The sequence below is a fragment of the Protopterus annectens genome, chromosome 4.part0 (genome assembly GCF_019279795.1).
Source record: "Protopterus annectens isolate FY-2018-M chromosome 4.part0, PAN1.0, whole genome shotgun sequence".
Lineage (NCBI taxonomy): Eukaryota > Metazoa > Chordata > Ceratodontiformes > Protopteridae > Protopterus > Protopterus annectens.
In genome coordinates this window covers 610,395,973-610,418,381 of record NC_056733.1, presented here as the reverse complement: position 1 = coordinate 610,418,381, position 22,409 = coordinate 610,395,973, and the positions used below count along the sequence as shown (strand labels likewise).

General features: G+C 42.8%; 1 protein-coding gene across 1 annotated transcript in view; it reads left to right on the top strand.

Moving 5' to 3' along the window:
* Nucleotides 1-22,409, top strand: part of ATP6V0A2 (ATPase H+ transporting V0 subunit a2) — an 834,711-nt gene that overhangs the window by 364,963 nt on the left and 447,339 nt on the right. The window contains exon 10 of the mRNA XM_044068544.1: nucleotides 894-1,044. Within this exon, the coding sequence (XP_043924479.1) occupies nucleotides 894-1,044 (151 nt within the window). The remainder of the gene's footprint in view (nucleotides 1-893; nucleotides 1,045-22,409) is intronic.

Sequence of the window (22,409 nt, the reverse complement as noted above, 5' to 3'; positions counted from 1 at the left end):
TCATGTTACAGTGACCTTCTCTGCAGCGGCCTACAGCTCTCTCCACTATACTGTTTGACATCCTCTGGCTTTCTGCTCATTGCCTTTCCAGCAAGTCATGAGCATGCAGTGAGCAGAAAGTAGTGGTGGTGTTGTGCATAGGATCATCAGTGACTATTTTTCTTGAAGTAAAGAGGCATTTCTTTACATAAAAATAAATAAAATAAAATGTTACTAACCTGTGCCGGTCATGTGCAAATGGTAGGCATGGTGATCAAATTCTAACACGTGATAATGAGTGTTATGTTCTGCACATGCCTAAAAGTGCTGAATATAAATCTTTTTTAAATTAATTGGTTGGTTGGTCCTGGGTATGTGCCTGGATCACTCCTGTAATCGGCCCCGAGTTGCATCATCTGCTTCTAAGAAAAATGTCTTGATCTGTGAGTTAAGGTGCTAGGAGTTGATGAAAAGAGGTTCATTCCTGACTTTGATTATGGTTTTTAATTACGGATTTTTCCATAAAACTCTTTTTTTTCTGTAGGTTCTTCAGTTTCTTCCCAACTATCAAAAACATGTTGCTTAAGTTGAGTGCTCTAAACTTTCCGCATGTATGTATGTGGAGATGTGTGTGTGTGTGCATGTATATGTACATCTTGTATGTACATGTTTATACACACACACATCTATATACACATGTATATAATTTACTTTCCTAGTTCACAGGCAAACAGTTATGCTAAGCTACTGATTTCATTTATTGCAGATTGTCTATTTGGATTCAGAAAATGTCAGACTGATTTTCATCACTCATCCATTTATGTTAAGAGTTAAACTATTTCTAAAAATGGTAAGTTGCAAATATTTTGGGTAAAAAAGCGTCAAGAATAACAGTCTCTCTCTTTTTTTTTAAGCGCAAAAGTGGATCTACTGTTCCTTCATTCATGAATCGATTACCAACGTCAGAAACCCCTCCAACCTTAATACGAACCAATAAATTTACCTCTGGTTTTCAGAACATTGTGAATGCTTATGGAATTGCAAGTTACAGAGAAGTTAATCCAGGTATTAATAGTTAAGTCTGTATAACAATGGTTTTTATGCTTCTGAAATTTCATTTGTCTAACTGATACATAAGAGGCACATGTAACTTTTTGTCTGGCAACAAAACGAGTGTGAAGTAAGCTTCTCACTGCACAGTCAGTGTAGAACAGCAAAGTCATCCTTAAAGGATGTTACTGACTGATTTGTTTCAACACATGCCCTGATATAGTGAGACACGAATGTGCATGTGTACACAAGACTTCCAAGAAAACGGAACCTCGTTAGTATGAATGTCATGAAACTTTCTTGCTAGAAAACTGAGCAACCATCCAACTGGCCATACTGTGACGTGAGCAGTTGTACCTGATCATTCCTTCTTGGGTTTTTGGTGCCTCAGTAATAGGCTTTATGTTGTGTTGCTCAATGACTGTAGGACAGCAAAATCATTTTTGAAGGACGTTCTCAACCTATTTGTTCTGACAAGTTAGCTGATGTAGTGAGATACAAATGTGCATGCATTCCTCCCAAGAAATGATAGTAATGAAAATGTGTGAAAACTTTTGTAGTATGAATAATATGAAAATGTCTTTACTAGGAAATTACCTAACTGGATATCTGGCAGCAAAACCACTGTGATGTGAGCAGCTGAACCTGATTAAAATAAGAAATAATACTTTCCAAGAACAAAAGTCTGTTTCTAGTACCACAACAACAAAGCTTTAAGTTGTACACTGAGTGAAGGACAGCAAAATTATTTCTAAAGGATGCTACCAGTTGTCTTGTTCTGACGAGCACTATAACCTAGTGAGAGGCAAATATGCATGCGTGCACAGAAGCAACCATTTTTAGTAGTACAAAACCCCTCATAAATTTCCACAGCCAGGTGGAATGTCTGCAAAACATAACTTGCTTTTCTATTTTTTAGGCATCTTTATTAAATCATATTAAACAATGAGACAAGTACCATACGTTAATAGAAAAAAAAGTAATAGCACATTTTCATTACTTTCATGTAGTGTTCCTATGTTTTCTTTTTAATAATCATTTACACCATTACATAAACTGCTCAATTTCTGCCTTCCCTTAAATCTCAGTCCTTCTTCTGAACATTATTCTGCATGTATTGTTCCCACAACTTTCATTTATTTCTTATTTCCATTTCTAAAGATCCCTCCTTCAGTTCTCTTTATCTGTTATACTGTTCAGTATCTCAGTTATAGTTAAGATTTTGATTTGCATTTTCTAGTAACTTTTTTTTTTTTTTTTTGCAGCCAGCACTACTAAACTTATTCTTTGTTGGCCTTAGTCCCACTAGACTAGTAGCCTCTTTTCAGGGGAGACCCAAGGTGGTATTTATACTACTGGGGAAATTTGGCCGGGGTATCGGGGAGCTTCCCTAACAGCTAAGTACCCCATTGGGGAAACTTTTTCTTGCTCTAAACCGATGTCAGTAAAAGTAAATAACTGCATTTCTTGTGGAAAGCAAATACTTCATAAAGATTTTCATTCGTACTGTATTCCTTGCCTAGGCCCTGACCATGACGTACCTCGCTGTCGGTTTTGTGCCTTATTTAAACCACAAACTGTCCATCATCGGTATATTTGCGCTTCTAGATATTTTGGTGCTCGGTTCAATTATCCTGATATGTCTTCGGTAAGCCATCCGACTACTGACTTTCCGAAAAAATGCAAAGATAGAGACAGGCTGCCCAGTTCGCTGGTACTCAGTGAGGCGCTTTTGCAGCCCCTCGTACCCACTACTTCAGATTCGCAGGCCTCTACTGAGACCCATTCAGAGTCTGGTATGCCGCGAGATTCTTCAACTGTGGAACCTGCGGATGTCTCTACCTTGGATGGGTCTGGAGCCGCTGTGCAGGCACTGGCTTCTGGGTATATTCAGGCCTACTGACTTGCATATTAAACTAACGCCATCTTCTTCAAGGCCTAAAACTCGAACCATGCTTAGAAAACTGACGCCCAGACCGCATGGTCAGGCCTCTATGCCTAAAAAAACAAATGATAAGAATGACTGAATATCTTATTACTTTAATCAGGGGAAGCCAACCTTCCCCCTCTAAGAGACCTAGGACTGAGTTTGCTTATGATACTTCTGACCAGGATTCTGAAATTTCTGTTTCCTCTGATGACCAGGATTTACCCTTATCTACCTATGAGGATTCTGATACTGAGGACTCTATTCCTTCTGCTTCCCCCCCAGAGGATTTCTCTTTTGGTGAAACCTTGCATACTCTCAGGGAGCATTTTCGTTGGGAAAGTCAGGATTTCTCTGATTCTAAAAAGAGGCTTAGGGATTTCTTACTCCTGCCCCAGCACAGGCCTTTAGCTATACCTCCTGTACTGGACATTGTTGATGATGCCTTTTCGGAGTGTAGCATGGCCCCTGACTCTTTACCTCCTGCTTCCAGAAAACCTGATAGATATTACAGGGTTCCTGACTCTCAAGTTCCTTTTCAAAAATCCTACTGCGGATCCTGAAAGTTTCACAGGGACCCAAGGGCGTTAAAGCTTCTACTGTCAAAAATCCTACCCCGTTTGATAGAGACTCCAGGGCACTGGATAGATGGGGTAAGAAGGTATACACTTCTGAAACTTTGGCCATTAGGGCCTTGAATTGCCAGTTTCATGTGTTAAAAGTATCAGCTGCATATTATTGGATTGCTTAAACAGAAAATTATGTTGATTCCTGATTGTGCTGAAAATAAGGATTTACAGGATTTAATGCATTCTGCTGAACAAGTTGGTAAACATACATTGCAGTGTGATTTTGATTCACTAGAGGCATCTTGCAGGACTGCGGTAACTGGGTCTGTACTTAGAAGGCATGCTTGGCGTAAGAGCAATCCTTGCCGGATCATGTTAAAGCGAAATTACTGGATGCTCCCTTAAATCAGGACCACCTGTTTGGCAACAAGGCAGAAGAAGTTCTTAAAAAGATGGAGGAAAAAGATAAATCTATGCAAACTGTATTTTTTTTACAAGTACAACCTCCAAAATTTAGTAGGCATTGGCCTTCTAAGAACTGGTCCTTTCCTGCCTCTTCCAGGCATTCTCAGTCCAAACCCAGATCCAGCAGAGCACCCAGGCTTCAGTCCCAGGGGATGCACAGGACTAAGCAGTGGGGGGCTTACACTTCCAAATCTGGGAGTAATAAAACTCTATGGTAAACTGTCTCAGTGACTTCTTTTTAAAGCTTTCAAGCACTTCTCAACTGACTGCCCCTTTGGGGGGAAAGATTGCACTTCATGCAAAGAACTGGGAACTCATTACCCAGGACAAATGGGTTTTAAATATAGTGTCCCAAGGATACAGATTTCACTTCCACACATTACCAACTCCAAGCAGTTGGCCAGATTAACCTCCAAATCAATGGGCAGAGGCCCCAAAGCAACTACTCTCTCTCTTAAGCATAGGGGCTATTCAATTGGTATCAGAAGAGGAAAAGGGACAAGGTTTCTACTCCAGATTTTTTCTGGTACCGAGAAACGACGATTCATGGCATCCTATCCTGGACCTGTGTACTCTAAACACCTTTTTGGTGATTCCAAAATTCAAGATGCTGACTCTTCACCAGTTGCTTCCTAAGCTAAGCAAAAGATGCCTTGTTGGCAACACTAAATTTAAAGGAAGCATTCCTGCACATCCCAATCAGGGAATCTTGCAGAAGATACCTACGCTTCAAAGCAGGCTACACGCACCATCAGTTCTCTGCACTGCCCTTTGGCTTATTTACTGCGCCCAGTGTATTCACAAAGTGCCTAGCTCCAGTCATTGCATTTTGCAGGCAAAGAAATATTCAAATATTCCAATACCTGGACGATTGTCTAATTCAGGCAGAAAACCAGGACGTACTTTTGAATCCTTTGGCTTTTGTACAAAGGGTGCTAACTTGTCTGGGGTACACCATAAACTAAAAGAAATCGCATCTGGTACCCTGTCAACAAATTATATTCCTGGGAGCAAGCTTGAATACAACTTCCCGGATGGCTTTCCTCACGCCAGAGAAACAAATTCATTTGACAACCTACTTCAAACAAGTGGCCACAAAAACCCTGCTATCTGCAAGGCAAATACTACCTGCCTTTGGGTTCATGGCAGGTCTAAACCTCAAAGAAAATAAGAACAACTGCTGGTGGCAATTGCTGCAGAGACAGAGGGGAAGGCTATTTCAAAGCAAACCATTTCCAAATGGATAGTCTATTGCATTCATTTCTGCTATAAGCACCATGGAAAACATATCCCACAGGGGATCGGACCCCACTCAACCAGGGCTGCATCTACCTCTACAGCCTTTCTCAGAGTTATACCTTACCAGGGACATCCTAGAAGCTGCTACGTGGAGTTCTATACATACTTTCACCAAGCATTACCATTTGTCAGTTTTCTCTAAATCCAGAGCTGGCTTTGCCACTGCAGTTTTGAAGGGCCTTATAGCTGGTCCTAATGCTATCTAAATTCCTCCTCCCATCCTTAGCTTTGTGAATCTACCCAAATGTAATGACTGCAACAATGAAACACAAAGAACATAGTACAGTTGTATACACTTACCATAAATGTAGATGTTAGAGTGTATTCATTGTTGCAGTCCTGGTTACCCTCCCTCCAGCCCCCTGACTTCTTTTGGCTGTACCTCTTCTCTTCTTTTCAGTGCTTAAAAGCTTTTTGGTGTATTTGTTTTTTTGTTTGAGGTATAACCTTGTATATTTATAGATTTAATTGCTTCCCATTAGGGGCCACCTCACATCTGGGGCAAGAAAAACTGATGTAATGATGTCAGCTGCATGTTTTATACCCCTGACGTCACGGAAGAGACTGCAACCGACGTAGGACCCAAGACTTTGTTAATCAGGCCGACTGAGGGCTACTGCAAGCAGATAACCCAAATGTAATGACTGCAACAGTGAATACACTCGAACATCTACATTTATGGTAAATGTACACAACTGTACTTTTTTATTCTCCTTAAAGACCTGTATCCAAAATCCTACTCTTTCCTTATTTCTCAACCCCCCCTCTCAATTATCCCTTTCCACTTTGAATTATAATCTTCTGCTTGTGCTAGCTTGTGTGTACGAGCCTTAACTAGAGTGACTGTTCCTTTAAGGTATTTTTTGTGTGGTGCAAGTCACCTGCACACCCCCCCCCCCCCACATACACAATCCTGCTACCATATCTGAGGTCACTTTACCTTCATGGAAGGGTAATACCCTGAGGTATAGCAATTTCAGGCTTAGCACATGTAAAGTCTGTTACTGCACATCTGGTGTTGCAGGTATGGGTTAGTTAAAGTTCAAAGGTTACCACAGAACGTACCAGTGTAAGGATAGCTCCTTCCATTTTGTTTTAGGCATTTTGCTATTTATTTATTTTATTTTACATTTGTTGACCGGGCTAGTCTAGCTGGATATGTCCATTTTCAGTAGAGGCCCGGGGAGAAAAGCTCCAAGCATGAACAGTGACAAAGTTAACAATATAAAAAGACATGATAAAGCAAATACAGAGGCAGCATTGTTCAAAGAAAAATTAAAAATTATAAACTATAAAAATTTTAGTAAAAAATTATACAAAACAATATACTACACACACGAGAAGGTATGAGCAAGACTCAGTTAAGAGAAAAAGAAGTTATATTTAAATTACCTCAACAAAAATGTAAATATAGTGATGGCAGGTAAAGCAACTATTGAAAAGTGTTAAGTAGGCTAAGGCAAATGCAGTTATTTTCAGAGACGTATGACAGGGTGCTTGAAGCTTAGCATTGTCTTTCCATATAAAATATGGAGTGTTGTATTGAGCTGAGTTAAATGTATTTTTCCATATAAATTGTGATTCTGTGTCTTCCAGCATGTAAAATGTATAGCATTTGTAATCAGTAAAAAGAGTTAACTTGTACTGAGTATGACACTGCTTTCAGTATTAAGAATTACTAGAAACTGAAACTTAGTCTGGTAAAAAGTGCACACATTTGCAATCCTTTCAGCTCTGAGAATCAGAACACTATCTTGTTAGTCCGCCATTCCCACAGAGTTAAGAAACTATGGAAAAAGGAAAAGAATCATTCAAATCAAACTGGTAAAAGCCTGGACTCTTAAGCAGAGGGAACAACTGCCAGTTTAGCTTATGCTTTACTTCTGGAAAATGCACAGTGGTTTGCATTTTTGGACAGAGTTTATACTGAAGTTTGTTACTTCATTACCTGTGAAAGTTTACAAGTGTTGTGCGGGGTTTCAAGTCAGAAGTAGATAGAACCAATAAATCTTTAGGTGCTTAAAGTGACAGGTCCAGATAAGCTGGATAATTTTTATGTATGACATCTGTCTGTTAGCACATTTATTCTTTGATGTTCATAGTGTTACCCTGCTGCAGTCATCACACTTGGGTTATCCTGTCGTCAGGCGGTCCTGCAGTCGGCCAGAATTCCAAAGTCTTGGTCTGGCGTCGGTTGCTGTCGCCTCTTCCCTGACGTCAGTGCGCCAGGGGTATATATAGTGCAACCAACGCCATTTTCTTCAGTCTTTCTTGCCACGCGGTGCCTGAAGCAGTTTACAAGTGCCGGTTGGCCGACTCCTGAGATTTTCGAATTTCAGACCGAAGTCTAGCTAAGTACCCCATTGGGGAAACTTTTCTTGCCTCAGACCGATGTCAGAAAAAGTTAACAATTGTATTTCTTGTGGGAAGCAAATACTTCATAAGGATTTTCATTCTTGTATACCTTGCCTAGGCCCAGACCACGACGTCCCTTCTTGTCGGTTTTGTGCTAGGTTGAATAAGCGTACTATTAAAAGACGCTTTGATTTCACACGGCACTACTTCGGTAGGAAATTTAACTACAGCATGCCGTCTGAGTAACCGACTACCGGCGTGCACAAAAAACGCAAGGATAAGGACAGACAGCCCAGGCCTAAGCCAGATTCCGAGGCCTCTGCTGATCCATTCTCCGGTCCTCAGTGAGGCTCCGATGTAGCCCCTGACTACCGCAGATCTGGAACCCGAGACCGCTACGGAATTTTTGGCGGAATGCACCAGGCCGACGCACCCATTTAGTTCAGGCCCTTCCGGCGACATTGCTACAAAAGACGCCTGTGCTTCAGAAACACCATCGGTTTCTGAAGGCGTTTTCAGACCGACTACTCTCACCATTAAAACGTTTTCTAAATCGAAGACTCCTACTAAATCTAAAAGGACTGCTCTTCAGTCTCCTGTTCAAGGCCCCATGCCTAAGAAACAGATGCTCAAAATGGCTGAAGATTTAATTTCTTTAATCAGGGGTTCCCAGCCCCCTACTGACAAAAGACCTAGACAAGAGGAAGATTATGCATCCTCTGAACAAGTGTCCATTACTTCAGACTCCTCTGAGGACCAAGATTACTCCTTCTCTCCTTATGAAGATTCTGATGCTGAGGACTCTATTCCCTCAGCTTCTCCTCCTGAAGACTACTACTTTGGAGAAACTTTAAACACTATGAGGGAACATTTTCACTGGGAGGGTCAAGACTACTCTGACTCGAAGAAAAGGCTCAGAGAATTTCTTTTGCTCCCCAACACAGATCACTTGCCATCCCTGCAGTTTTGGACATTGTGGATGATGTCTATTTAGAATCCAGTTTGAACCCTGATTCTCTTCCTCCTGCTTCGGCTAAGCATGGCAGATACTATAGAGTGCCTGATTCACACAAATTTCTTTACAAAAGCCCTGTAGCTGACCCAGAGACTATCTCCCAGGGTCCCAAGGGGGCTAAGGCTTCTATGGCTAAAAACCAAGTACCTTCTGAGAGGGATTCTAGAGCACTAGACAGGTGGGGGAAAAAGGTTTACACCTCAGCCACACTAGCTTTGAGGGCTCTGAATTGCCAATTTCACATGCTTAAGTATCAGCAATTCCTAATCTCTCAGTTAAAGCAAGGAATAACCACTCACCCTCAACAATCTGAATTAAAAGAAGTACAGGATCTGTTACATGCCACTGAACAGTTGGGCAAACATATCTTACAATGTGGGTTTGATTCTTTGGAGGCCTCCTGTAGAGCAGCTGTCACTGGGTCCATTATACATAGGCATGCTTGGTTAAAGGAACAAACTCTGCCTGATCATGTTAAAGCAAAACTACTAGATGCTCCCTTACAGCAGGATGTTATTTTTGGAGTTAGAGCAGAAAAAGTTTTAAAGAAAATGGAGGATAAGGCAAAATCTATGCAGACAGTCAAAGATTTCCTACAGGTACAACCCCCTCGCTTCAGCAGAAATTGGCCAACAAAAAATTGGTCCTTTCCAGCTACTGACAGACCACAGAGGGGTAAATACAGATGCCCAAGGGGCAGAGGACAACTACAAGCCCAGTACAAAACTCGCCAGTAGGGCACTACAACACAGAAGGGAGGAGAAGACAGGTCTCAATCCACCAGAAGACAAACTCAATGACTTGCACCTCATTTGGCCAAGCAATACTCTCTTGGCAGCCCCCTTGGGGGGGGGACTCGCATTTTTTGCAGACAACTGGCACATTGTCACAAAGGACAAATGGGTCCTAGACAATTTTAAGAGGATACAGATTCCACTTTCACACCTTGCCAATGAAAAGAGGATTGCCAAACCTGACACAAAATCAATGGGCAGAGGCACAAAAGCAAATTACAGCTCTCATGGACATGAGAGCCATTCAACTGGTACCTACTCGAGAGCAAGGCCAAGGATTTTACTCAGAACCCTTTCTAGTGCCCAGAAACGACAATGCTTGGAGACCAATTCTGGACCTTTCAGTTCTAAACACTTAAAAGTACCCAAATTCAAGATGCTAATGCTACAGCAGCTACTTGTTGGGCAAGGAAGCATGGCTAGTAACGTTGGACCTCAAGGAGGCATACCTGCATGTCCCTATCAGACAAAGTTGCAGAAGATACCTCCGTTTCATTGCAGGTTCAACCCATTACCAATTCTCTGCACTGCCCTTTGGCTTATGTACTGCGCCCAGAGTCTTCACAAAATGCCTGGCACCAGTAATTGCATACTGCAGACAAAGAGGAATTCAAATATATCCATACCTGGACGACTGCCTCATCCAAGCAGAAAGCAGAGACCTTCTCTTACATCTGGCCTTTGTAAAGCATCTACTAAACTGCCTGGGGTACACAGTAAATGAAAAGAAGTCAAATCTAGTACGCTCACAAAAAATGACATTCTTGGGCGCCAGCTTGAATACAGTGGCCCAGAAGGCTTATCTTACGCCAGAGAAGCAACTACAACTGACTCAATATTTCAAGACAATGGCAACAAAGACCCAATTAACTGCAAGAAAAATTCTGCAGGCCTTGGGCTTCATGGCATCTTGCATACTAATACCATTTGCAAAGCTGCATATGAGGAAATTACAGTGGTACCTAAAAAAAGCGTATGGTCTCAACACACAGCTTGGAAACAATGATATCTCTCATTCCCTGCGTACAACAGAAGTTTCTATGGTGGTCACAGGCATGTCACCTCAACAAGGGTCAGCCTTTCACCTTGCCCCCCAGCCAGGCAAACTATCACAACAGATGCTTCAGACTACGCCTGGGGGGCACACATGGCAGGGCAATGCATTCAAGGCCTATGGACCGCAGATCAAAGAAATCTGCACATAAATCAAAAAGAGATGCTAGCTGTACAGAAAGCTCTGACAGCCTTGAAGGATCTATTACATCCAGGACAACTTGCAATAAGGACGGACAACACCACAGTAAATGTGGTACATAAACAAACAAGGAGGTACACATTCCTACCCTCTATGCAGGCAAGCAATGATCTTATGGAACACAGCTCTGGCTTACCAAGTTCAGTTACAAGCTCAGTTTCTGCTAGGACAGAAGAACACATTGGCAGATGACCTCAGCAGAAACATCAAGGATCCACACGAGTAGAAACTAGATCCACAAATATTTGCAATGATAACTCAAAAATGGGGCCTTCCAGACATAGACCCGTTTGCCAGTCCTCAAAACTATCGGCTAACAAAATTTTGTACAAGGACATTTCACCAACAAGCTTGGAAAGTGGACGCTCTCTCTTTCAGTTGGAAAAACCTAACAGTATATGCCTTCCCTCCATTGCCTCTCCTCACAAAGGTTCTTCTGAAAGTCAAAAAGGAGAGACCACAACTGATTCTCATAGCCCCAGACAGGCCACGCCAGCACTGGTACCCGCTATTGAGAAATATGTCCCACAGCCCTCCATGGATATTGCCTCAAATCTCCCATTTGCTCATGCAACAAAACAGTCAGATTCTTCACAGCCAGCTCAAAACTTTAAATCTGGCTGCATTGCAAATCTACTAAACATCCAACCAGCTCCTCTTTCACAAGCAGTTCTGGATGTTATTCTGCAAGCCAGGAGGCCAAGCACCAGGAAGGCTTATTCGGACAAATGGAAAAGGTTTTGTGCCTGGAACCAAGCTAAAGGCCAAGACACAATTCAGCCTCACATGCCTCACATTCTACAGTAGTTAGCTGAGATGTTGCACAAAGGACTTTCTTTTTCCTCCATTAAAATCCATGCTTCAGCTATTTCAGCTCACTACAACACGGATCCACCTTTATTTTCACATCCTCTTCTAAGGCAGTTCCTCAGAGGGGCAAAAAACATTAGACCACCCAGGAGAGCTCCTACACATACATGGGACCTCAATTTTGTTCTGGAAAAACTAACGCTACCTCCCTTTGAACCAGCTTTCTCTGCAGATCTTCAGTTCCTGTCATGGAAGACTGCCCTGCTCCTAGCAATAACTTCAGCTAGGAGAGTCTCAGAGCTACAGGCACTAATGGCTATGGAACCTTTCCTAATTTTTCATCCAGACAGAGTTTCTCTACGAACTAATCCTTCCTTTATGCCTAAGGTGGTTTCCAGTGTGGCTTTAAATCAAACCATCCACTTACCCACCTTCTCAAATCCACAGAACAAAGGTGAGAGACTCCTGCATTCCTTGGACATTCACAGGCAACTGTGTTACTATTTGGACAAAACTAAGGCTTTCAGAAAATCTGACCAGCTCTTTGTATCCTATGCTACAGCTTCTCAAGGGAAGGCTATATCAAAGCAAACCATTTCTAAATGGATAGGTCATTGCATACGTTTCTGCTATACCCATCATGGGAAACCAGTTCCTGCTACCATTAGGCCCCACTCTACCAGGGCAACAGCTACCTCTACAGCCTTTCTCAGGGGGGTTCCAACCAAGGAGATTTTAGAAGCTGCAACTTGGAGTTCAGTACATACCTTTACCAAACATATTATCACTTACCTCTTTACTCTAAGACCAGGGCGGGCTTCGCCACTGCAGTTCTGCAGGGCCTTATAGCCTCCACTAACCCTCTATGATACCTTCACCCTACCTTAGCTTTGGGATTCAACCCAAGTGTGATGACTGCAGCAGGGTAACACGATGAACATAGTACAGTTTTGTACCTACCATAAATGTAGATGTTCGAGTGTTCACCCTGCTGCAGTCCAGGTAACCCTCCCTCCATCCCCTCTGATCTACTGATTAAATCTCTTCAATACCTTACTGATGTATTTGCTTATAGCTGAAGGGATTTTGTGTTTGTGCAGAGGTTACTCCATTTGGTACTAATTTCTGACCACCTTTTCTGGGGGCACCTGACATCTGGGGCAAGAAAAACTGAAGAAAATGGCATCGGTTGCACTATATATACCCCTGGCGCACTGACGTCAGGGAAGAGGCGACAGCAACCAACGCCGGACCAAGACTTTGGAATTCCAGCCGACTGCGGGACCGCCTGACAGGATAACCCAAGTGTGATGACTGCAGCAGGGTGAATACTCTAACATCTACATTTATGGCAGGTACAAAACTGTACTTCTTTCTTTGTGCAAGTGTGTAGCTGCTTGCATATTTTACAGCATGCACTGCTTTATTTTATTTAATTCAAGTAAAACGTTTAATTACATTTTAAATGCTTTGTAGCTGGAGGTTTATTAGGGGAATGGTATATCTGTTGAAACCGTATAAAGGTAACTGTTGGCCTCTACCTTTCAAAGAGTTGTTCTGTCCCCTAATTTGTTAATAGTTGACTTATTTTATGGGTAAACCACCAACCAAATAAACATACCCCCATTATACTCTCCTTCACTTAGCTGGTGGTATTCACCCCAATCCAGGTCCTACCTTCTCTTCCACAAATTCCCCTACAAACTTCTCTCCAAAAAATCTGCCCACCTCCAATAATATACACATTAATAAAAATCTCAAATTACTCACCGTTAACGCCCAAAGCTTAAAAAATAAAATCGCACTCTTTCATGCTTGGCTCACCCAAAACTCTCCAGACATACTAGCCATCTCTGAAACCTGGCTTAAACCTCCCATCAAAGACTCTGAATTCCTTCCTCTTGGATTTCATTCCCTCCGATCTGACCGCATTAATAAAAGAGGAAGGAGGAGTTGCCTTGATCTACTCTAACCTCCTCACTATAACCCCATACCCTAACTCCATCCCATCTTTCAGTAATGCAGAACTAGTCATCGGCATGCTACAAATGAACATCCACAAAAGCATCTGCATTATTTCCCTCTGTATTCCTCCTGGTAATAATGTAAATACTTTGGAAGATATCCTCGCCTGATCATCCTCTAACATTAAACTAGAAACCTTTATTCTGGGAGATGTAAACATTGGCTGGGGAAATATCAATAATCCTAATTCCTCCCTTACCATCTATCTATTCAACTTCACTCAACTTACTAACTTCATTACCAGACCTAATAAAAACAACCCCCCTGGCACCATACTTGACTGGATACTTGTGTCCCATCCTAACAAAATCACTTCATCTGGTGTAATTCCTGACCATTTAGGAGACCACCTCCCCGCCTTCTCTATTCGAGCCACTCCCACTTCTCATTCTCATCATTTCATTCAAACACGCAACCTAACCAAGTTTAACCAAGACTATTTCTCTAGCTCCCTTAAGATAACTAATTGGAACCCCCTAAAAACACTGCCACTAGACGAAGCCGTTGAATATTTTAATTCTACAGTCTTAAATATCCTTAACTCCCAAGCTCCTATGAGAAGAAAAAGAATTAAATCTAAACCCACCCCTTGGCTCACGAAAGACACAGAAAAGATTATGCACCAAAGAGACAAATCCTGGAAAGCTTACCTCAGACACAAACTGCCTGATATTTACCTTCAGTTTAAACAACTGAGAAACCTGGCCAAACAACTAGTCATTGGAGATGAGTCCTACTACATCAAATTACAAGAAAACCATACCAGAAATCCAAAACAATTCTGGAACTCCATTAACTCCCTCCTTACACATGGTACTAAAAACAACCCCTGCCCTGATACCAGCAAATCTGACCCTGAAATTGCCTCACTTTTCAATTCCTTCTTCACTTCTTCCATTGCTGACCTAACCAAGACTTTTAATAACAACCCTCCCACCCACATTAATCTTACTCTCCCTTGCCACCCTCCCATTTTTGAACTCAAACCTGTTCCTACCTACCTAATAAAGAAACTTCTCTATAAACTCAAACCTTGCTCAAATGCTCCTGATAACCTCCCTTCCTCCTTCCTAAAGATAGCTTCTGACTCCATTGCCATACCTATCAGCATCCTAATAAACAGGTCTCTGCTTGAATCCTATGTACCCAAACTCTGGCATTCTGCTTTCATTCATCCACTTCACAAAGGTGGTAAGAACTATAATGTCTCTAATTTTCGTCCCATTGCTATCCTCTCCCCTATTTCCAAAATCCTCAGTGTATACACCTGCAACTCCTGCCTTTCCTTACTGAACATCAACTACTCTCCACCACCCAACATGGCTTTTGCCCTGATCACAGTACCACCACTGCCCTTCTCTCTTTCCTTCATTCTGTGAACTCTGCTCGTGACTCTGGTAATGTAGTCTCAACTGTTCTACTAGATCTATCTAAAGCTTTTGACACCATCTCCCACTCCCTCCTTCTAAACCATCTCTCCAACCTTAACCTTAGCCAAAAGGCTCTTTCCTGGTTCACTAGCTACCTCTTGAACAGATCCCAAGCTGTGAAATGGGGGGCCTAGCTACATCTACCTTCCTTCCTTCCTTCACCTACCGGAGTACCTCAAGGCTCCATTCTTGGCCCATTACTATTTAATATCTTTATTAATGACTTCCATAAAGCCATCCCCAACACCACAATTGTTCAATACGCTGATGATTCCACCCTCATCTGCCATGCCACTAATCAAACTGAACTCCAAGCCCTAACCCAAACTGCATTTTCTACCACCAAAAACTGGATTTCCAAAATCACCTCTCCCTTAATGCCAACAAAACTAAGATCCTCCTCTTCCCACCTTCCAAATCCTCACCACTAGGCAAAAACTCCTTTCATATTACCAGCCTTTCCAACTCCACTATCTAAATAGTGACCTCCACCAAACTTCTCGGTGTATTAATTGATGACCAACTGAAATTCAATCATCATATCCAGCAAAACATAAAAAAACGCACATAAAACTGGGCTTATTGTACAGAAATAACCACTTTGTCTCCTTCCACTAGGCTAACCCTCGCCTCCACTTATATCCTTCCCTCTCTACTTTACGGCGCTCCTCTGCTCACTAATTTATCATCCTGTCTCTCCTCCAAATTGGAACAATGCTATAACAAAATATCCAAATTTGCTACTAATGCCAAGTCCATCACTCATCACTGCTCTCCCCTCCACTCTCTAAATTGGCTTGAACTCCACAATCAACTGACCTTTTTCCCAACTCACCATAGCCCATAAACTACTGTTCCATCCAACTAGCTGTCCTGCTCTTTCCAACATTCTTCTACCCTATAGCCCTCCTAGATCCTTTAGATCTTCTCATCAAAACTTGATCACTGTACAAAAACTCAAGTGCCCAGCTGGCCAAATGCTTTTATCCTTCACCGTTGCTAAAAAATGGAATGCCCTACCCACCTCTGTTAGATCCTGCCACAACCTAAACAACTTCAAAACATTACTTCATTCCCACCTCTATCTAAATAGAATTTACAACTGCACTCTTCAACCTACTCCTTTCAAACCATCCTTCTCCTTCTCCCCTGGCTAACTTCCATTTCTCTACTAAACTCTCGTTGTCTCTCCTAAATACTAGCTATATAGGCCATGATGAATCAACTGCTAAGTCACCCTAGGCTGGCCTTTTTCTCCTTTTCTCTCCTATATTCCTAGTTCAAGTTATTACCTCCTGCTTTCTCTAACCTAAAATATTTTACCTCATTTTTTTCTTTCTGTGCTGAAACCTAACTAAAAATGTTAATTTTACTATTTTGCCACTAGACTTTTCTATTGTAGGCTGTTTGTAAAATCCTGTTTCATCTATTGTTATATTTTGTCTGAACTCTTTTGTAGTCAATATTGTTTGTTGTTTTTGTGGAGCTTTTCTCCCCGGGCCTCCACTGAAAACGGGCCCCAAAGCCCAGTGGAACTCCCTGGTAATCAAACTGAAATAAATAAATAAATAGTGATTATATTTTTGTGTTAGTGATCTATTTGGTGACGGTGTTACCATGAATACTGGGAAGGGTGTGTTGGCACCAGAGGGATATAATTAACTCTTGCTGGAAAAGTGTGCGTCTGTGTTTGTGTGTGTCTGTGTCAAAAATAATTCTGCAAGTTTTCAGTCATGCTTGATAACACGATACTGGAAGGCACTGGGATGTGAGTGTGGTCAGCGAGACCCAGACTAGCCAGTTATAACTCTGTTCTGCAGCTTCTTATTGTAAAGTGTATTTGGATATAGATCCGATGTTCTCTTCTGACTCAATCTTGGCACAGGACTAATATTCAGTGTATAAATGGTCTGCCCCCAGGCAGTAAATATACAGATTGTAAGGGCCTTGGAGGGGAATCTTGTGCCCACAGGTACTGCACTTTTTAAATTCACAGGCCTTGTCAGACGTCTTGACAAGAAAGATAAGCCACACACACACACACACACACACACACACACACACACACACACACACACACACACACACATGACAAAATCTCATACAACACTAACTGAACCCAATAAAAGTACAAATACTTCTATAAGAATACTGTAACAACAGTAATCAGTGACATACAACTATAAAGATTTTTTTTAAAACAGGGAAGAGGATAGAGGCAGGAAGAAACTAAAAGGAAACTATTACGGAGAAAAAAATAAAGAAACTCTTAGTTAAGGTGAAAAACCCATAGATTAAGAAAGACAGATGTAGAAAATTATTAAGGAACTAAAGCCTTATCAGAAAATATCCAAATGTATCTAAAAATGACTTGGTTGTTGCTGAGCCCATGCTGATGATCTGAGCCTTTCAAGTGGCAAATGAGATCAGGGGTATTGCAGAGGACAGGTGGGAGTTATGGGTAGGGGAAGAGCCTGAGTCCTGGATCCAAGAGCTTCAAAAAAAGGTACTTGGGTCAGAGCCATATGGACCCGATAATTTGTACATTGAGGCAGGTGGAGAAAGACGAGACTGATCTAGCATTATGGTAAATACATAACTTTTGTGTATTGTCGAGAAGCAGTCAACACATATGTACAAGGTCATTCACACCTTCCGTATTGTTTTGTAGACAAAGATGTGGATTGTAAGACTGTTGCCTGCATCTCATATACATTTATGGCAGCAGATGGTGGTATATGCTTGTTCATCACATCCAGCTTAAAATGGTCATAATTATGTGGCCTTTTTAACGGTTGATATTACTATGCCTGCCACCACTGCAACTAATGTTTTGCTATGTAGTATTTTGGAGAACAGTTATGCTTTTTGAGAAAACATATACAGCCTTTGTCCATAAAACTGGACTACATTTAATTTAACTTTTATACTTCTCAAAAAATATATATAAAAACCCACCAAACCACTTTTTTTTTTTTTTTTTTTTTTTTTGCTGACATGCAACAAATATTCCAGTTTTCCATCCTTCTCACTAAAATGAACCCCACTTTTCATGAAACCAATCCCTGCTAATCCTAATTGTAGATCCCATGTTGTCTGCTGTCTGGATTCAACCTGTGGGACTTTAGATCCAATGCTGATCTGACACTAGCCGATTCTAAAGCCTTTGGCCAGTCTTGCCTCTGCCTCCCTTACCCATAACTCCCCGCTCCTTCGTAAACTCCCTATATTGAGTTTGCCACCATTCTTGGTCTGCATCTCGGGTCTTTGGCTCTGCTTGGTTATTTTTGTTGATAATCTTGTGTGGGATTGGTGAGATCTTTTTTCTTACCCCTTAATACAGTGGTTATCCTTTTTCTGTTAGTTTTAGATGTTTTTTGAGGTAGCTTGATAGGTTAGGTACCATAGATATTTTCTCTCCTTTTTCCTTTTGTGCCCTTTTCTCCTTTAGTTTTTCTAACTTTACTGATGTGTGTGCGCCTGTAGTAGGATGGACAAGGGGTTTAAAAAGTGCGTCTTGTGTGGGCAACTGCACTCCCAAGATGCCCACCTTTTTAATGTGTTTACTGTCTTGGTCCAGAGTATTTGGACTCATTTGGACTTCATTTGCTCCATCTGCTAGAGCTTCGGCTCACATGTTAATGAGCACAAGGCCACCCTTGTGTTAAAACGGCTTTTGTCCTCCAGCTCATCCAGTTCTGTTTCTGCTACCAAGGGTTCTCCCCCAGATCCCAAGATGGGCTTCGAGAAGCCTTGGCTGTGAGACTGTAGACATTCCAAGAAGCTCAAGACATCTTCGGCCTCCACCTCTGTGGAATGGCTTCCTTGGATTCTCTGGGTCTGAAGGTCCCTTTTCTTTCTGCCTCCCCGGTAACATTACCACTGACTTCGGCTCCAGCATCTCAGAGCCAATCTCCTTCTGAGATGAAAGCAACAAAAATTACTTCTGTGACTCTGAGCCCGTTCCTGGTCAAGGGGCACCTTCAGACGGGGTAGAATCCCTCTTTACCCATTATACTCTTCCTCTTTGCTCGCCAGAGTCCTCTCCATCTCCACCCTAGTTCAGAGCTTCCCTGGCTCAGATTCAGCATACAGGGTACTCTTCATATAGACCCTCAAAGCCATCCTCTGTAGCCTCATCTATTTGGCCATTTAGGTTGGTGTGCAGCATCTGATCTGCAGCAGCTAATGTAGCCCTTTTTGCAGCCACAGCTACATTTAGGACTTATCCCTTCTGGTCCGATTCAGACACCGGGACCCTCAGCTCCATTTGGATTTCCTTCGGATTTGAAGTCTTCAGGGATGTCCTTTTCCTTGGTAGCCTCGGTCTTGATTTGCTTGGAACCATTGGCACCTCAGAACTTTGACATCGAGGCTGGAGTGTCTGGGTCAGGATCGATGGTTCCTGCTTTGAGGTTGTCACTCCCTCTGTGTCAGCTTTAGACTGCTTGGCTCCGATTTCAACGTCTGGTCTGGGCACTGCCCCCTCAGGTTCAGGGTTGTAATCAGTATCCTTGCGTTAGGGGATCCTCTGATTCTAGAGGCCTGCTTCTGCCTTGTATTTTGAAGTTGTGGAGAGGATGTTTTTTTCTAGAGAGAAGGGTCTGGTGTCTCCAACCAGCATCCCTTCACAGTATTCATCTGTTCCTCTGACCAGTCATCAGCCTGCATCAGCTAGCCTCCAGACTGCCTCCTTGTCAGGGCTACCCCACGTTTCCCCCTTAACACTTTTAGTCATAGCAGCAGATTTCAGAGAAGAGAAAGTGCAAGAGGAAGCACTTGGATTTCCCAGAGTAGTCCCTCACTGAAGATACTGACCCCAAGAAAGGAGAGGGTTTCCCCCAAGTCCTAGGGGGAATGGCACCTCCTTTGGCAATTTGTTGGAGCTGCTTTGCCAGCATGGGGGCTAGACCACCAAAGGCCCTTCTCAAGAGGAGTCCGTTTTTCTGAAGGCATTTGGTGCAAGTCCGTACATGCCTTAGGTTACCCCCCCCCATGCGCTCTTGTATACCTGATGTTCTGGAGGGTGTGAAAAGAACATGACGCAGCAGAACTTATTCCTAGGAAACTGGACAATGGTCCCCCCTCCTCAAGACAGGCCTCATAAAGGGCCGAGCTGTCAATGTCATTGGGTGGCAGCAGCCACCAAAAAAGATTTCTGAGGAGAGTGCCTCGACCCCCCCCCCCCCCCCCCCACCGAACAGGGAGTCTTGAGCACTTGATCGATTAAGGAAGTGGTCCTATGCCTCATCCACCTTTACTTTGAGAGTTTTTAACTACTTATCACGCTTGGCAAATCTTCAGTGAAACCTCGTTTTTGAATTGTCAGGTACCCTCAAGAGACAACAGTCTCTGGATACCCAGAAGAAGCAAAAGTCTCAGTTGTCCACCTTGACTTCCATTGCCAAAGTTTGAATAAGACTCTCCAATAATGAGGCTGATGGAACATCCAAAGTGGGAGGTTCTGGGATTGAGATGAGGTGCCACACTTGGATGCAGTTGTGTAGCTTTATGGACTGCTTCAACGTGTCCATCAGTGCACCTTTTGAATGGTCCCCCTTGTTTATATCGAAGGTTAAAGACCTGTGGATGAGGAGCAAACAAGAGGGGGGAAGACTCTGTCCACAGTCGAGTTAGTTTTTCAACTCCCCACAATCCTTCTCTAGAAATTAGAGAGCATCATTGATTTTAGTCAGGGATTCCTTGCTCCAACTATGCAACAGCTTTGGTATCACCATCAGTTACCCCAGATCAAGCCTTCAGTCTGTACAAGCCTTACAGCTTATCTGGACGTGGTCCATCAAGCAGGCTCCGAAACTCCTCAATGTTCAGTGTTTGAGCTCCGGCCCCATCAGTGCTTGCAATTACCAAACCTCTGGCTCACACACTTCTAAGATTTCTGGGTCACATGGCAGCATCAGTAGGACTTGTCCCTCTAGCCAGATATCACATGAGGACCCTCCAGTGGACTTTGGTTATTCAGTGGTCCCTCCTAATGCATCCATTGGATTTCCTGATATGGCTGACAAGAGCATGTCCAGAGCAGATTCAGTGCTGGTTAGTCTCCATAAGTAATACAAGGGAGATAGTTTTTAATTCTTTCTTCTGTTGCAGTCACCATGGATGCCACCCTCATGGGGTTGGGGGGCATGTCGAAGGGAGGACAATTAAAGGGTCCTGGTCTTCCGCAAAGGCTGACATTCACATCAGTGTCCTGGAGATGATTGTGGTGGTCCTAGCATTACAGGCCTTTCAGGACGACCTTCCCAGGATTGTGATTGCAGTACAGATGGACAATATGTCGGTTGTCTGGTATCTCAACAAATGGTGGCCGGACATGTTCTTGCCCCCTTTGTCAGGAGACCATGAGGGTTTGGCAATGGGTGATCTCCTCTCACCATGTTCTGGTGGCAGTGCATAACCCAGGGAAGTCCAGCATGCTGGCCGACAGCTTCAGCAGTAGCATTTTGTTTCCTGATGTGGGGTCCCCAAGTCTGGCACCTGGGCAGTCTGTGTTGTATCCTTGTCTAACACAAAGTACAACATCTATTAAGCCATTATTCCTCCTATGGAACAGGCACTCAGGGATGCTGTGACATTTGCTTGGCCCTCGGGTCTCCTACAAGTTTATCCCACAGTTCCCTTGATAAAGAATCTACAGAAGACGGCCCATTGCAGAGCTTCAGTGATCCTCATTACTCCCTTTTGGCCTCATCAGGTGTGGTTCCCCTTCCTTTTGCCTCTCCTGAAACCCCCCACCCCAGCCTTTTCAGATTTGAAACTTCTCTCCTGGAAAACTTTGTTTTTGGTGTCTATTACCTCCGCTCAAAGGTTGTCAGAATTGCAAGCACTTGATTCCCCCCCCCTTACTTAGTTTTTAAGGATAAAGTTTCTCTTCATACAAATGCTTCCTTTTTACCTAAGGTAGCTTCCGAGAATAACCTTAAGTGTTCGATTCTCGGCTGGAGTGCAGGGGAGTGCCTTCTGTGTGGAGTCTGCATGTCCTCCCCGCAGTTGGGTGGGCCTTCGAAAGACATGCGTAAATGGGCGTGCCTTCGTTGAAGGTTGAATGTTGAGCTGGCACCTCGGCATTCGTGAAAATCTACTGCCAATCATTAGCGGACTGGAGTTCCATTGTGGTGACCCCTAACCGGGAAAAGCCGAAAGGCAAACATTCCATTCAACTTCCTATGTTTTCCCCAGTTTTTTCAACAAAAACTAGTAACTTTTGCATTGTTTGGATGTGCTTAGGCAGCTAAGATTTTATTTTGACTGTACCAAGTTATTTGGGAAATCTTTCCAGTTGTTTGTCTACTTTTCAAAAATCCAGGCTGGGTTCTCCTGTGTCTAAAGTAACCTTATCCAAGTGGCTGCTGTATTGCATTTTGTTTGCATACTCTTCGAAATTCAAGACTCTTCTACACAAGCTTAAAGGT